This window comes from Aspergillus japonicus, assembly GCF_003184785.1.
Source record: "Aspergillus japonicus CBS 114.51 unplaced genomic scaffold BO86scaffold_19, whole genome shotgun sequence".
NCBI classification, from domain to species: domain Eukaryota; kingdom Fungi; phylum Ascomycota; class Eurotiomycetes; order Eurotiales; family Aspergillaceae; genus Aspergillus; species Aspergillus japonicus.
Genome location: NW_020291656.1, coordinates 261,190 through 275,704, shown reverse-complemented (window position 1 = coordinate 275,704; position 14,515 = coordinate 261,190). Strand labels below are relative to the sequence as shown.

The 14,515-nt window shown below is 50.5% G+C and overlaps 5 protein-coding genes across 5 annotated transcripts; 3 read left to right on the top strand and 2 right to left on the bottom strand.

Annotated features, from left to right (window-relative positions):
* Positions 1-530: 530 nt before the first annotated feature.
* On the bottom strand, positions 531-3,011 carry abp2 (putative ARS binding protein Abp2; the record flags this gene model as incomplete). Its single annotated transcript, XM_025667904.1, has 2 exons — positions 531-2,216; positions 2,289-3,011. The coding sequence occupies 2 exons, from the start codon at positions 3,009-3,011 to the stop codon at positions 531-533; spliced, it is 2,409 nt and encodes an 802-aa protein (XP_025528461.1).
* A 1,028-nt stretch (positions 3,012-4,039) lies between these two features.
* Positions 4,040-6,680, top strand: BO86DRAFT_71343 (uncharacterized protein). Its single transcript, XM_025677587.1, has 3 exons — positions 4,040-4,113; positions 4,168-4,232; positions 4,304-6,680. The coding sequence occupies exon 3, from the start codon at positions 4,330-4,332 to the stop codon at positions 6,472-6,474; it is 2,145 nt and encodes a 714-aa protein (XP_025528460.1). The 5' UTR covers positions 4,040-4,113; positions 4,168-4,232; positions 4,304-4,329; the 3' UTR covers positions 6,475-6,680.
* A 142-nt stretch (positions 6,681-6,822) lies between these two features.
* On the bottom strand, positions 6,823-7,469 carry BO86DRAFT_388733 (CVNH domain-containing protein). The gene is made up of 2 exons (XM_025671934.1): positions 7,272-7,469; positions 6,823-7,207 (listed from the first exon to the last, which is right to left on the bottom strand). The coding sequence occupies exons 1-2, from the start codon at positions 7,402-7,404 to the stop codon at positions 7,020-7,022; spliced, it is 321 nt and encodes a 106-aa protein (XP_025528459.1). The 5' UTR covers positions 7,405-7,469; the 3' UTR covers positions 6,823-7,019.
* A 2,523-nt stretch (positions 7,470-9,992) lies between these two features.
* Positions 9,993-11,223, top strand: BO86DRAFT_71427 (uncharacterized protein). The gene is made up of 3 exons (XM_025677588.1): positions 9,993-10,348; positions 10,409-10,891; positions 10,959-11,223. Exons 1-3 carry the CDS (start codon positions 10,268-10,270, stop codon positions 11,154-11,156), a joined length of 762 nt encoding a protein of 253 aa, XP_025528458.1. The 5' UTR covers positions 9,993-10,267; the 3' UTR covers positions 11,157-11,223.
* A 357-nt stretch (positions 11,224-11,580) lies between these two features.
* Positions 11,581-13,877, top strand: BO86DRAFT_388731 (class I SAM-dependent methyltransferase). Its single transcript, XM_025671933.1, has 10 exons — positions 11,581-12,208; positions 12,299-12,336; positions 12,399-12,491; positions 12,552-12,593; positions 12,645-12,711; positions 12,781-12,821; positions 12,878-13,087; positions 13,154-13,490; positions 13,619-13,701; positions 13,766-13,877. The coding sequence occupies exons 1-10, from the start codon at positions 12,062-12,064 to the stop codon at positions 13,803-13,805; spliced, it is 1,098 nt and encodes a 365-aa protein (XP_025528457.1). The 5' UTR covers positions 11,581-12,061; the 3' UTR covers positions 13,806-13,877.
* The last annotated feature ends 638 nt before the right edge of the window (positions 13,878-14,515 follow it).

The window sequence follows — 14,515 nt, the reverse complement described above, 5'->3', positions numbered from 1 at the left end:
CGTTCTTGGACTGCGGTGACCTCCAACTTCCCTGTGCTTCAGTGAGGGGAATTTCAAGCTGGTTTCTTCATCTAATTGGACATTTTACGCGCGCGGCTTTCAAGATCGTCGGTAGACGGCGTGTGACAAGCCTTGCATTGGTCGACGCTTCTCTATGTGGATCCCGGGTTGATGGCAATATGGTTGAAGAGCAATGGATTCTTCTAATAGTTTATCTACGGGACAATATCATGAATGCATGAAGTCGATTGAAGCTGTTACATCACAGCATGCATTGATAAGTAGAGAAGTCAAGTTCTATAGTAAGGAGACGCATGTCGAGGTAAGTTTGCTCAAAGGGTATCAGTAAAACGAATGAACAGAACCCAAACAACAAAGAGTCATTCCGGCTTGTACCCGGAATATAAACGGCAGATGTATGTCCAAATAGCACAAAGCTCACAGGCAGTGTCGCCTGTCAAGGTTACATAATCTCGTAGGGTATCACGGTTGAGACCTAGCTGGGCTAAAGATGATTAAGGTGCGTCCGCTTAGAGGTCTGCCATTACAGACTCTAAGATCTTGCGCTTATAATTAGAGAGAGACCGTTCCTTTTTCTGCATCTGCGCACGAAGCTTGAGGTACCGCTGCCTCCATGTGGCTTCGGAGACGTTTCCGTCCGCGCCATCCACTTCGAATTCAGCATCGGTGACGCTGTCCAACTCAGCAGCACTGTTGTCCAGCTCGTCAGTCGCCCTGAATGAGCTTTCGAACTTGCTGCTGTCAGATCTTCCGATGTTAAGGTTTCCGTATGTCACCTTGGTCGAGAATCGTAGCCCGTGCTTGTACTCGTGAGTAATCGTATATACGTGATTTGAAGTGGTTCCATCAACGCTTGGCGCAGTGGAGGAAGCTGAAGGCATCATCTCGATGTGGATGGTCATCACACTTTCGGTGACTCCGGGATAGCCAAATTGGTGTCCCAGACCCAGGTGTAATGCGGACATGAGGGCTGCTGAGCCGGCTGGTGTTTTCGCGTATGTGGATGTGAGGCTTGAAACAACAGATGATGCCAGGCCCCGGCCCTCTTCCGCACTGAGAGGAGCGGACCGACCGACAACTCTACCACGGAGTAGCTCGCTTGCCAAAACACGTACAACGTCGTCTGCTGTAATCTCCGTTTGTTGCACAACGTTGCGGTTGGCATAAGAAGAGGGATTGGTGACACCCATATTACCAGCATAGTCGTAAAGAGGTGCCAGAGTCCCATTGCGCTGGTTATTCTCGGTTTTCATCATGCCAGAGGCGCCATGGACTCCGTTTACCGCCAAGGTGGGCGGTGTCGCCAGGCGCACAGGTCCCCCAGGATGCTGTGGAACCTGAAGCTGCAGCTTATTCGGCTTGGGGCCTAAATTGAATGGTGTAGGTGATTGCTGGTATGGTGAGTCACTGAACCGATTAGCGTGCTCCTGGTCGAAAACAATGGCAGGAGATGATCGGATCGCGGAATTCGGTTGGTGAGTAGATTCGGAGCGGGAAGGGTTTACTGGGAAGGATGAAAATGGGCCTGACACTGTTCCTCGATTTGGAGGTCGGCCCCGTGTCTTCCCATTGCTCCCATTGTTACTAGGCCAGGCGGATGACACAGCGGGGCCATGACGCCGTTTGGGGCGTGCTCTCTCGCCGGTGGATGGCGTCACTGCTGAGCGTGGTTCTGCAGGCTGAATGAAGATTTCCGACTGATGATTACTTCTGGGGATAATCGCAGATTGAGGATAGCCGTTGGGCGAAGCATCGCGTTCAACAGCTCTCCATCGTAGATCTTGACTTTGCTGGGGAGCATGAGTCACAGATGGACCCTCAGTTGAGAATGTGTGCGCATTCCCCATCCAAGGATCAGTCGACTCTATCTCATCAGGAAAGGCGCTGAACGGAATAGCGCTTGTTGGAAATGTTGAGGTCTGCCCAGAAAAGGGACCTGGGTGAATCACGTTCGGGGATGTGTCGAGTTGTGGTCGTTTGGCGGCCTTTTCCATCGCCTCGAGTTCGGCTCGCTTTCGCCCGCGTTTTGGCTTCCATTGAGGAACAAGTGCTCGCAAGGCAAGATCTTCTTCGAGTGGGACCCCGTCCCGGCTCTCGCTTATAATATCGCTAGGCGGGAGCTGAGTGTAATAAGGATGAGGGTGTCCTAGACAGTATTCGAAGAAGGCATCGACATGCATTGCACGCATCCAGCGCTGTCGGAAGTTAGCGCTCGAACTCATTCTTGGTATGGTACAAGACATCAGAGATAAAATGAACAAACGGACCTTCAGTCGCACTGCATATTGCTGAACTTTCTGCGTGCTTTGTTTCTTTTCCATGCAAGGTGGCTCTACCCCCAGCTCGATAGCCAGCTGAATCCAAGTCTTTAACTCTTTGCAATCGAGCTTCTTGATCAGTTCGTAAAGCGCAAATATACTGAAGCTCTTCCCATCACTTCGTGGAGGACATCTGAAGGTCTTTCGTAGCTCCGAAGTATCCATCGACAAAGGAACATTCGGGTTACAGTAGAATATAAACATAATGTATGCATCGTCGATGTTCGCATCCGTGATGTCGCGAGACGGAAGAGATCGGGTCTCAGGCGGTTCCATCTGTTCTCGAGTAGATCTCTGGCGCAAAGAGTCATAGTCAGGAGGAGACAATGAGGGTGCTTGGCGCACTGGTACTGGTACTGGTGCAGGTGCTGGTGCTGGAGTGGGTACCTGTGCCGGTGCTAGTGCTGGAGGCACGCCAGGGCGTGGAGCGGTTGGCGATGCCTGTAAGCTGCGCGGGGTAGCTTTGCGGTGAAGAGGGGGCGATTTGGAGGTGGCAATCTGACTGCGAGCACTACCTATTGAGGATGCGCTATGTAAGCCAGGCTCCGGGGCAGGATACCTGGCGTACTGCTGGATAATCATCGGCGGAGGCCCTAATTCCGCCCGGTCTGGCTGGACCGGTTGAACTGGCTGAACCGGCTGGTTCATTACATTTGGAAACGAAGCTTCCATCTTGAAAGGGCGCTGGTAAACGGTCTAGACCGAATTACCGCTGCTGAAATTTTTGGAAATCAATGAGACAAAGCGATGGAACTGACAAGATAAGATGGAATGCATAAGGTATAGGTAGTAAAGAAGCAGGAGGTCTCAGATCGAGGCCGGGGGCTGGAACGGGCCAAAATATAAAGTCAAGTCCTATTAGACGGTGGTTGTAAAGCACGGGTATTTCGGGGGCCAGCCCAATAATTGCAGTGCGCGATTGGAGGGATTCGGATCCTCGTGATAGGTTCACTCAAATCGGAGGAAGTACCTAGTTGGAGTTGGTGCAGTGAGGTGCAGTGGTATTGTTGATAACGTACAGTAGCTGTACGTGTATAAGTATATACAAACTTAACAAGCAATGGAAATTAGCGACACGGCATTGGAGCAATCAATGCAGGATCATCGCAACAGCGAAGGTAGAGATCAAACAACATTGTTGCGCAAGCGCTCGACGAGAAAGAGAGAGAGGAAAAGAGAGAGGAAAAGAGGGAAAAAGAGGAGAGGGTGGCTGGACGACGGCGGCGCTTTAAAGAAGGCCGATGATAGATTAGGAACTCGAGAGGAGCTGACTGTTTCTATTTCGGGGCTCCCCTCGATCCCTCTCCAGGCTTAGCGTTGTGGCCTCAGGGCGGGGGAAATTGATGCCTGGGCCAGCCTGGGCCAGTGCCTTTGGACGGGCTGCCGCCAATTTGCAATTCAATTGCATTGCATTCATTCACTTGCACTGCACTGTGCAATTCAATTGCCTGTCACGCAGTCACACCCTGTCACATGCACCCCTTAACATTTTAGCCGCCGTTCGCCTGAGCAATCAGGCCACAAGAATCAACTGATCGACCCCCCTCTGACAATCATTAGTCATTCCGACCCTCATTCTGCCATCACTTCCCGGCACTACGCCTTTTCCGTCAATCGCTCACTCTGAGTCTCTGAGTCTGGCCGGAAGTCGTCACTGCCAGCTAACTTGAAATACTCCATCCAGTCTTATCGATAAACCCCCTTCCGGTCCCGTTCAGGGAAGCCTCGATCCAAACTGGAACTGGAACTGGAACTGGAACTGGAACTTCTGGAGGCAGGCGACATCATCCATCGACCTCATCCAACTTCCACTCACTTTCCTCGGCAGTTCATTCTCCAACTACTCGCGACTCATCTGGGATGACCAGCTTATCGATGTCCTTCGGTGATCTGGTGCTCGCCTCTCCAGTCTCAGTCTAGATGCGCCGCCACTAAATACTCTACCTTACTTCCCTACATTACAGTGACAGCGTCATAACCTCGCCCCAGAATGGCCCCCACGCTTCGCACCCCTCCTCGTCAGCGCCCCTCCAGACAATCTCGACCTGTCCGATCTAGTCGAACTCAAGTACAGTCCTACCACGAAGACAGCAGTTCCGACGATCGGCTTGATGAGGATACCGAATCGGATCGTGAACGCGCTGAACGATTGTCGCTTTCTCTGCGCCCTCGAAACTCTAACCGTATGCCGGCTTCCTATCGCGAAGACACCACCGACGATGAGCTTGACGACTTCAGCGACGAAGGCACGGATACCATGACTCGCAGTGAAGCACCCGCACATGCACCTCTCATTCTCGCGGAGGGAAGCAACCACGCCAGACCATCTAAGCCTACCCGCACACGAACCGTAAGAACAAGATCACAAACAACGAAGGCAAAGCGGACTGTCAAGAAGAGGCGGATGGAAATTGGACGGCCGCTTAACAAGCGTCGAAAGCTCGAAGTGGATGCTGCTCCATATGTTGGTTCGGGCGTTATACCGCCGTGGCAAACGCTTCCCTATCATATACTCCTCGATATATTTGTTCGTGCATCGTACCCTCTGATTGACGAAAGGACTACCAGCAGAAAGAGCTCCGTGCAGTGGCTTGTCAAAGTCGCTTTACTGTGCCGTTCTTTTCATGAGCCTGCCTTGGCCGCTCTCTACCATTGCCCTCCACTAATACCGGCTGCTAAGTCTCACGGTTTGCTACACTTGCTAGCCAAACCTCAAGATCACCTTTCTACAAATTATATCAATAAAATCAAACAGCTGCATGTTGATGTGGAAGCCCTTCTGTTCTACAAGAGTGGGTCGACCCTGGGTTATTTTGAGCTGCCCAAGTTGCTGGAGAAGACTCCTCAAGTCAAAACACTACGACTCTACCACAGTCATGATTACGTTGTTGGCCTTCCCCCGTGGCTTATTCAGCGCTCAAAATGGACTTACCCGGACAGTCTTTTCGATGCAATTTCGTCAAGCCCTATCCGCCTTCGTAGCTGGGACTGGAACAGCCGTTTCATGGAGACTCAAAAGCTTCTCGAACTGATGTCACAGATGCACATTCAACCCGCATTTCATATGATGCAGGATCTCAGAATTCTACACGTTATGTGTGATGATCCCTATAACAAACAATTGCCAGAGAGTTCCACCGAAAAAGAGATACTTCTGGCCGCAGCCCTTGCTGACCTTCCCAATTTACGGCGCTTAGAGTTCATAGAATGCTCAATTGTGAATGATCACCTTTTGCCCAACCTTCCGACAACCCTCACCTCTCTCACAATAAACAACTGTGATGAGATAACGACCACTAACTTTAGTTCATTTCTTTCGACGCATGGCCGCCATCTTCGAGAGTTGAATCTAAGCCATAACCGTCATCTGAGTATGTCTTTCATTGTCAACTTGGCCGTATCATGTGAGCAACTGGAAATCTTCAAGATGGATATATCCATGCATGATTGGTCCAGTTACCACGACGTTGAGCCTCATTTTCGGGAACTACTCTCACAGTCTGAGATCCCGACCTGGCCATCAACACTTCGGGAGATCGAGCTCCTCCAGTTGCGAAATTGGGACGACAGAACAGCGGAAGTCTTTTTCAGCTCACTTCTCAATGCCGCTCCTAGCCTAGAGAATCTGAGGCGCTTAGTGATAAGCGCAATTCTGAAAATAGGGTGGCGAGATCGAGCAACTTTTCGCGAGAAATGGAAAGGCAAGCTGCAAAGAGTTTTCCAGCGACGAAGTCCTCCACCCAATCCTGACCTTCGTTCTATTCCTCGCACTTCGCTACTACTCAATGCCTCCGAATCTGCAGGATCCAGGATCAATGAAGGCGCCAGCAATCATTCCGATGCTCAACACAGCGGCACTATGACACCGAACAAACGGAAAAGTGCGCGCATTGCTCAAAAAAGATACTCTGACGATGAAGCTATTGTCACAGGGAAGAGGCGAAGATCTGTTGAAGATGACGATGAACCACTCTTCACTCAAGGCTTGTGCGATGTCGTCATGATTCGAATAGACAATCAACGTCCGACAGAGACTCAATTCAACGAAGAAGACTTCCTCGACGACGAATTGAGCGGAGACGAAGATTGGAACGGCAACGACCTTGACGTTGACGATGGCAGACATGCATGGTAGATGAAAATCATGCTCAGCCTTTCAATCTCCTTACAAATTGCTCCGTGCTTGACTATAGTTAATTCTTGCGATTGTGCACCGACTCGTCTTTCGTCTTATCCATTTATCACGACTGCAACGCTCGCACTGGCTCACGTTCAAGTCATATTCGCATTGCTGCATGAGTCTTTATCTTAGAGGGTATATTATACATGGGTGGCAGGTAGGAGTACGAGTCCAGGGCGTCTGGCTTGATTTTTTCGGGAGGGTTTCGGAACGGCAATCGTCGGGAATTGAGTTTGACCGGATATACTAATTGCGTTCCAACACTTGTGTTGCTTTAATTACCTTACATCTCTTCGGAAATTCAGCTGCCTACTGGCGGTAATCGCTCGAATGTCACTGGTATAGATTCAGACTGGAATAATACAAAATGGTCCACACGGCAGAGATGAGCAGCAATGCCAAATTTCTAGCCCAGCTAACCTCTTTGACTTCGACCCATGTAGGTGCCCCCTGTGTATATGATTCTCTCAAGCCAACTCCCCAGGCAAGCATTTACTCGCCTACTGGTAAATCAACTTGCCGTTGTCGTTCTCGACGTGCTCGGACAGGTTGACGTCGGCAGGGAAGTACTCGCCCTCCGAGTTGGCAAGCTCCGCGCGCAGCACTGGGACCTCACCACCGCCCTCAATGGAGAAGGTCACATCGCGGGCACTGCCGGAGAAGCCGTTTCCACCCCAGTCGAAGCGGCCTGGTAGAGAGTCACACAAGTCAGAATAATTCGCCGTACTGCATTGAGCCTGTCATGGACATACCCTCGTCGTTTCCCAGAAACTCATCCAGGTCCAATCTGGATTCGTGCTCCTCACCCTCCTCGTCTCTAAGGACCGCAACTAAGATATGGTTATCGTCAATGTGGACGTCCGAGGCGCTCAAGTGGAAGCTCATGGTGGCAATGAAGTGAAGGGGTTTGTGATGAAGGAGGAAGAGGAAGAAACTGTCAGGCAGGGGATCGGATTTGGAAGATGAGTGTTTGTGTTGATGGTTGAAAGTAATGTGTAATGGCAGAGGGGGAAGAGGAGACCCTTCTTATACCTTTTCTGCCATGAGGATTGTGAAAGGGGCTGATCTACTTGCCCTCCCCTCCACCAGACCCCTCCCCTCCCCCTCCATCGTCCAAGAGCGTTACTGCAACACTTGGCTTGGTCTCATTAGTTAGCTTTATCGCGCGATTGAGTGGACATCGGGCTAGTCTAGAAGCCCTGTTGGATCTTCCGTGGGGGCCCCTCCTCTCTCGTCTCAGTGTGTGGTGGGATGTATGTATGTATGTATGCGCATACACTACATGTATCAGAAGCTGCAATGCAACCATAAGCAAACTGTATTCGATCATCAAGCCACTTACGAAGAACAACAAACAAACAAAACAAGCAGATTTGAAGCGCGTGTGCCTTTCAATGATTGCATCATTGTCTTTCTGCTATGCTTTCTCTGCCTGAAGCGGGCCTTCTCCCCATAACAATAGAATAGTACCATGTCTCAAAAAGAGAAAATGGGTATTCATGTATCGGCCACCTATCACTAACTATTGTTTTGTTTCACCGTAGAAAATCCTCACAACACTGCAACGGCCCCCCCCCTCCTCCTCCCCACTTGCGCACCTAGTCCCTCTTGGCGGCCAATTCAGCAGTAGTGGACCCTGAAAGGTATCCCATCCTCTGGCCCCCGGTCGACGCCTGCGCGGGCTGAAGCAACAGGGCAGGTGAGACGTGACGTTGTTGCTCTCCGTTTCTGTCTTCCAGTCTCTCGGGGAAGGGATCGAGGCGATTGATTGGGAAGGTGTATTTCTGTTTAGGCAGAAGTCTTGGTATAAGGATTGAGAATCATTGATTCATTTTGTATGGCCAGACCCTGGTCCGGGTCCCTGTCTGACTCCGTACTAGGTAGATAGTGGGGTTCCTTGATTCCGGAACAGCCACAATCCCCACAAGTGATTGCAATGATATTGGTTTGAAGGACTGTGCCAAGAATGACGAGATGTCTTTACGATGGAGCTGTGGTCTGGGAAAAGTGGCGCAAGGCTGCCGCCCCCGTCGGGTGGCTGAGTTTCCGTTCCTCCTTATAATGAATTGGTGGATGGTGGTTGATTTGGTTTTGTTTGCTGTCAGTAGGACGGAGTGTTATTTGCTTTCCCTTCCGTCGCCTTGCAGGGCTGAGTGCTTGGCATAGGAGAGATTCGGGGGCCGCTGACGGGTGTCAACGGTTAGAATGTCAGTCTCACAGGGCATGTAGTTGGTGGCTGGTGCTCCCATGAAGTCAGGTGAGTGGGAAAGTAAGGAGGAAGGAAACTCGTACACGCGATATGAGCCCATGTCAAGGTGGGGAGGGGAAAAGCGGGGAGTTTCCCTCTTTCCCCTCGCTGGATCTTCTCCTGACACTGACACTGACAAGGCAAGGCAAGGCGGTGAATTCCTCCCCTTTTCTCATCTAATGCCTTTGGTTGTCTACACCTTCTCGTCAACGGTTGGCTCACTTTCTCGTGGGCGAAGAGCTTGCTCGTTGCGCTTCGAAGGGAGACTCGCATTGGGAGCTGTCCCAGTCCTCGATTTTTCGTTCATTGGCAAACATACCTGCCTCTCCCCATGGTCGCATACAGCGGCTGTCTTCCGATGAGCACCGTTTCACCAGGATGTCCATGTCAGATAGGGGCGACTATCCGTCATCACTGGCCATCGACCATGAACAATAATTCTAATAACCTAGTCGTGCTACTTACCCTTGAAACAGCCCCGAGCACAAGACGTCGCCAGAATCGAAGCGATTCGCTCCTCCTTGAGATCCTGGCTTATTGCTTGACAGAGACGCTGCGACATCGGCCAGTGACATGAGTGACATGAATAATGCCTGTTATGGAAAGGTGGTCAGCGCCCGTACTTCGCAAATTCATGAACCTCATACAATATTCTCGGCTCCACGCGAATTGGATGGTGTTCTACGATGTCTCTTCGCGAACTTCAGTCATACTCTGGTTTTGAGCAAGCACCCAAAACATCGATATTGACGCTAGAGGTTGCCGAACCTTTGGTGGAGAGACTTTCTCGCGTATACCGAGCGACAGGTGATTGGCCATACAAGCCGGGTACAGGTTACAATCCAAGTGCTTGTCTCCAAGTGCTAGTTGCCCCAGAGAGCTGCGCTGGAGAGGCTCAATTCAGGCTTTATAGGGAAAGCCAATTGCCTAGGCTTGCTTCTTGCCCCTAAACGCAAACCTCAGAATCCTCGCACTCACGCATCTCTCTATCTGAACTGGTGAGAGTTTGTCTTGGACCGCGTAGATATGAGCACGCCGGCATGGTGACTGGCAAGGGTCAACAGATCTAAACGCACGTAGTGTGCCGTAGTGCTTACTCCCCCAGCAATTACTTGACCACGCTAGGGTTGGCTGGACTGGACAGGACACTTGTGTTATCGAATAGCTTACGGTCGGTGATTAGCTCGAGTGCTCTGTTGCCGTACTCTAACTAAAGCTTACGACAAATGAGCCATCCAATGCATGGCTCTGAATTATATTTGCTCGCTCACTGCTCGCTTGACTGCTTGCGCCTCTTGTGACCACGGACCACGGCACTACAATTCCATGTTTGAGTTCGACGCGGTTATTTTTTAGGAACTTGAACCATGTCCAGCTCTAAGTGGTCGGCCTTCAGCCTAATCGCCGTTATACAATCTGTGTATATAAGTACGTACGGCTGCCCATCGAGCTCGATCAAGCCAGCATGCCATCTAGTACTGATATCCTGTTGATCGCACCATGGTCACTACATCTAAGCCAGCTCGTCCTTGGGTTGACGGGCCCTGGCCCCTAATCGAGACACCTTCAAAGACCCGGAATGTCGTGAGTTCTTTTCCCTTTCTTCCAGGCTACCTGTCTCATGTTAATGAGGACCTGCAGGCAGAACATCCCGCCGTCTACATCGCGAACGAAATGGCCTTTGCCCACAACAGCATGCTGAGAGGTTTGAACAGCATCTACCTCCAGGCATCGTCTGTCCAAGAGCCCGAAGATGTCTCCGACTTTCTCTTCTTCATTCACGCGTGGGCAGGCTGGGTATCGCATCATCACGTCCTAGAAGAGGAGAATATGTTCCCGGGATTCGAAAGAGTCATCGGAATTCCCAATTTCCTTGAAACCAACGTGGAGCAACATCACTCCTTCCAGCCTTTATTGAAGAGGCTCCTAGAGTACAGCAGCCAGATACAGCCGGCAGAATACCAGGCGTCTGTGGTCCGGCAGTTGATTGAAGAGATGGCACCCAGTTTCCGCCACCATCTGAGCGACGAAATCTCGAGTTTACTTTCTATGGAACCGTATGACGGGGACGCATTGCTGAAAGTTTACAAGGAATGCGAGGCCGAGGCAGGCAAACAGGATAAGGTACAGTACTTTCATTGTGCTTTCCACCCCTTACTCCTTCCACCGGATTTCTGACTCTCGATTGCAGCATGTGGTCCCTCCGATGGTGCTGGGGCTTCGTGACATCACCTTTGAAGGAGGCAATCAGTGGCCGACCATGCCACCGCTGTCGGCATGGTTTGTTTACTACTTCTTCTCTGGCAAGCATTCTGGATCCTGGCGATTTCTGCCGTGCGATACCTGGGGGAACCCACGCGCGTTGAGATTTGTGAAGGACGACGCTTGAGGAAAGGTGAAGGTGTAGCGACTGAGCACGAAGCGCTGGTATATATTCAATAATTCAACAATGCTTCCCAACGCGCAAGTGAAACATCATCCGTATTGTGCTGTTTCCGCCGCCTCGTTGCCCGAGTCTGCGGTCAGCAACACCACAATGGTCCATGGATCAACGTAGTCCGGTTGCATAATAGGAATGAAGCGCTGTAGCACCCTATTGATCTAGCTGTAGGTGATAGGTGTGATGCATTGGGTCCGACGATTGGAATATGATCGCCCTGACTCCCGGCGGAGAACTCAGGATTTGTTTTCCGCGGCGAATCTAGACGTAAGTCAGGCCGGCGGGCTAAGAAAGGCAGCCGGGCAAAAGTACCGTAGGCTTCAAACTGTGCCTGTACTCCTTCGGAGAACCCACCCCCGGTCAAGGAAACGAACAAAAGACACCCCACACCGGCAAACGCCTTGCATTCACGCCTACCCAATGATCTTCACTCCAGTCCACTAGTTCTCAAGAGCATTGTCTGCTAGGAGCAGGTCGAGTCCCTTCGCATCTGGTTCAACACTTATTCCTGTCCAAATGACGGTGGGGAAACCCACATGTTGTGCCGGGGACGCGCGGGATACCCACTTCTTGTTTATGGTATGGGGCCAATCGCATGTGCCTCGTCGAGGCGGATGTCTCCTGTGGTCTTTAAAGGCTAGAGGTATCTAGGTGCATCATCCCTACCGCCAATCCACTAAGGGATGGGGGTTCCTAACTTATAATCACGGACCAAGCGCCACAGAGGAGGCGCCGACCCCGAGTTCACCAGGTGATCAGTGCTCGTCGGATTCAGAGCGTAGACTCTGGACTTGTCTATCGGTCCATCGATCCTTCTTGCTCCACTATCACCACCTCCTCTTTCAAGCTTCACCATGGCATGCCCTCTCTCCATGCACGAGGTACATCCTGCCGCAGATTTCACACAACAAGTTAGTACGGTTCCGTTCACGGTTCCGAGTGCAATTTCCCAACCCGCCTTCCCCGGAGAGAGTCATGACGACGAAGGGATCTTGGATTCAGTGAGTGCTCAAGAGTGCTAGCACTTACCCGCCTAGCACCTCGTCCTCTTCTGTGATCGTGAGTCATCCGCTTATTCCAACTCATCACAGGGGCTTGATGACGACTTTTCAGACTATGCGGAGGAGCTGTAAGTAGCTGTCGACTTGGATATGCTTAAAGTACACGACTGACGAGTACAAAATGCCACAGAGCGAGTGATACTACATCGTTAGACTCCGAGATAACATCGTATCGCTATGAAAATGGACGGCGATATCATGCGTACAAGGACGGGGCTTACTGGTGAGCTCAACGGCCAATATCACCCTAATGACTGATTGTAAGAACCTGACCTCTTGTCAGGGCACCAAATGATGATAAACAAAATACACAGCTAGATATTGCGTGAGTGGTGCAGTGGAAAATTTGCTAATCGACGCTGAGACCATGCAACAGTCACCATATGTTTACATTATTGCTGGATGGCAAGTTACATTTAGCACCCACGGGATATAGCATTCAGGTATGTTGAGCTAGTCTCAAAGACATCGTCCTTATCAGACGAACCGTATTGTGCTCACAAAGTACCCAGAGAGCGCTTGACATTGGCACCGGCACTGGTATTTGGGCCATGTACGTGTCGAGGCAGCCTGGGTTAGATGAAGCATGCTGACCAGTACTGTGATTAGTGATTTTGCGGATGAACATCCCTCTGCCGAAGTCATCGGTACGGATCTGTCACCCATTCAGCCAAGCTTCATCCCTCCTAACCTGCAATTCGTGATTGATGATGCATGTGAGGACTGGATCTATCCTGCAAACTACTTCAATTTGATTCACACCCGCACTTTGTACGGAGCAGTTGCGGACTGGCCGCAATTCTACCGCAAGGCCCTCAGGTAAGTCTTTTCGTCCTACATACGTTCTGTCGCCATATCTCAGAGAATCAATTAACATTGTTGCAGACATTTACGTCCTGGAGGATGGTTCGACCAGCTAGAGATGTCCATACAATTCCGATCAGACGACGAGACATTATCAGAAGATCATGTGCTGGCGATCTGGTCAAAGACCTTCCTTGAGGCAGGCGAGAAATTAGGGAAGACTTTCCGCATCGCCGAGCTAGCTGCTGGCTATATGCGAGAGGCAGGCTTTCAGAATGTTGTTGAGCACCGGTACAAGTTGCCGGTGGGCCCGTGGAGCAGAGACAAGAAGCTGAAGAGTCTCGGGATGTGGAATCTGGTTCATTGCGAGCATGGCATTGAAGGCTGGGCTATGGCATTGCTTACGCGGGTAATGAAGGTAAGTGACGAGATCTCGATGCGTATTGATTCCTATCTCAATTCGAGCCCTCGAGATGGGCTGGGGCTAGTTGCGTGCTGGAAAGCATCTGAAACTACATACGCTAACGGCATCCCACAATCTTTTAGTGGACCTTCGCAGAAGTACATGTTTTCTTGGCCCAAATGCGCAAAGGTCTGCGGGATCCAAATGTTCATGCTTACTTTGAAGTGTAAGTCATGAGAGCGTTCCTGTGCGGTGGGCTAATGCTTACTTATCGCCCGGGCGTACTTTAGGGTTGCAGTCTATGGTCAGAAACCTATACACACCATTTAGCTCATAGATTCAATGCGTGTGTATATACCGTGAGTTTAAGAGTGGCAGTAACAAATTATTACGAATTGACTCTGGAGCGTATTCAGATGGAGATTAAAATATGCATAGCTGCTGGTCTCAGGCGCAGGAAAGTAGCAGGGACATTGGGACACTGTTGAGCTTGCAGTTCCAGAAGGACGGGCAATATACTAAGGGAATAGTACGCCCTGTAGCCAGCGTCCGCCATTCACAGGATTTCTCTCATAAAGAGAGGTTACTCCAGAAGTATATCCAAGGGTAGCTAGTTGATTAGCCTCGATACTCATCTGTTTCGTCTTTTTCTGTGAAGTGCATACATCATCTGGCAGAGCAAGATCTTGAAAGCATCGGAAGGGACGGCTGTTGCTGTACCTCAGAGTAAGCTGTAGCGTCTCTTTCTATGTAATCAATTCATTAAGAGGGGTAGTCAGGGTCAGGCCATCAGCAACTTGTTCTTGTAGCATAGGATTCACTAATCGAATTTCTGTAGAGGAATACTATTAGTGTACTGGTTGCCAGGCAGTAACACCTACTAGTACTCGGCCTACAAGTGAATAACACTTAGGCCTAGACTCTTTCCCACTTTGGGTCCTGTTTTGATTTCTTCTATCTGTTCTTTTGATTTATTTCTTCTACTGCTTACCTCCTCTACATATTTTCTCTCTTCCTCTTCCCCCGACCATACATATCCA

What these genes read in the sequence shown, in the direction of transcription:
- BO86DRAFT_71343 (XM_025677587.1), top strand. Translation starts at nt 4,330, where the DNA reads ATGGCCCCCACGCTTCGCACCCCTCCTCGTCAGCGCCCCTCCAGACAA.
- BO86DRAFT_388733 (XM_025671934.1), bottom strand. Translation starts at nt 7,404, where the DNA reads ATGAGCTTCCACTTGAGCGCCTCGGACGTCCACATTGACGATAACCAT. An exon ending in GTTTCTGGGAAACGACGAGG is followed by an intron (nt 7,208 to 7,271) that starts GTATGTCCATGA and finishes ACTCTCTACCAG; the next exon opens with GCCGCTTCGACTGGGGTGGA.
- BO86DRAFT_71427 (XM_025677588.1), top strand. Translation starts at nt 10,268, where the DNA reads ATGGTCACTACATCTAAGCCAGCTCGTCCTTGGGTTGACGGGCCCTGG. An exon ending in CACCTTCAAAGACCCGGAAT is followed by an intron (nt 10,349 to 10,408) that starts GTCGTGAGTTCT and finishes GAGGACCTGCAG; the next exon opens with GCAGAACATCCCGCCGTCTA. An exon ending in AGGCAGGCAAACAGGATAAG is followed by an intron (nt 10,892 to 10,958) that starts GTACAGTACTTT and finishes TCTCGATTGCAG; the next exon opens with CATGTGGTCCCTCCGATGGT.
- BO86DRAFT_388731 (XM_025671933.1), top strand. Translation starts at nt 12,062, where the DNA reads ATGGCATGCCCTCTCTCCATGCACGAGGTACATCCTGCCGCAGATTTC. An exon ending in AATACACAGCTAGATATTGC is followed by an intron (nt 12,594 to 12,644) that starts GTGAGTGGTGCA and finishes ACCATGCAACAG; the next exon opens with TCACCATATGTTTACATTAT. An exon ending in TGCTTACGCGGGTAATGAAG is followed by an intron (nt 13,491 to 13,618) that starts GTAAGTGACGAG and finishes ACAATCTTTTAG; the next exon opens with TGGACCTTCGCAGAAGTACA.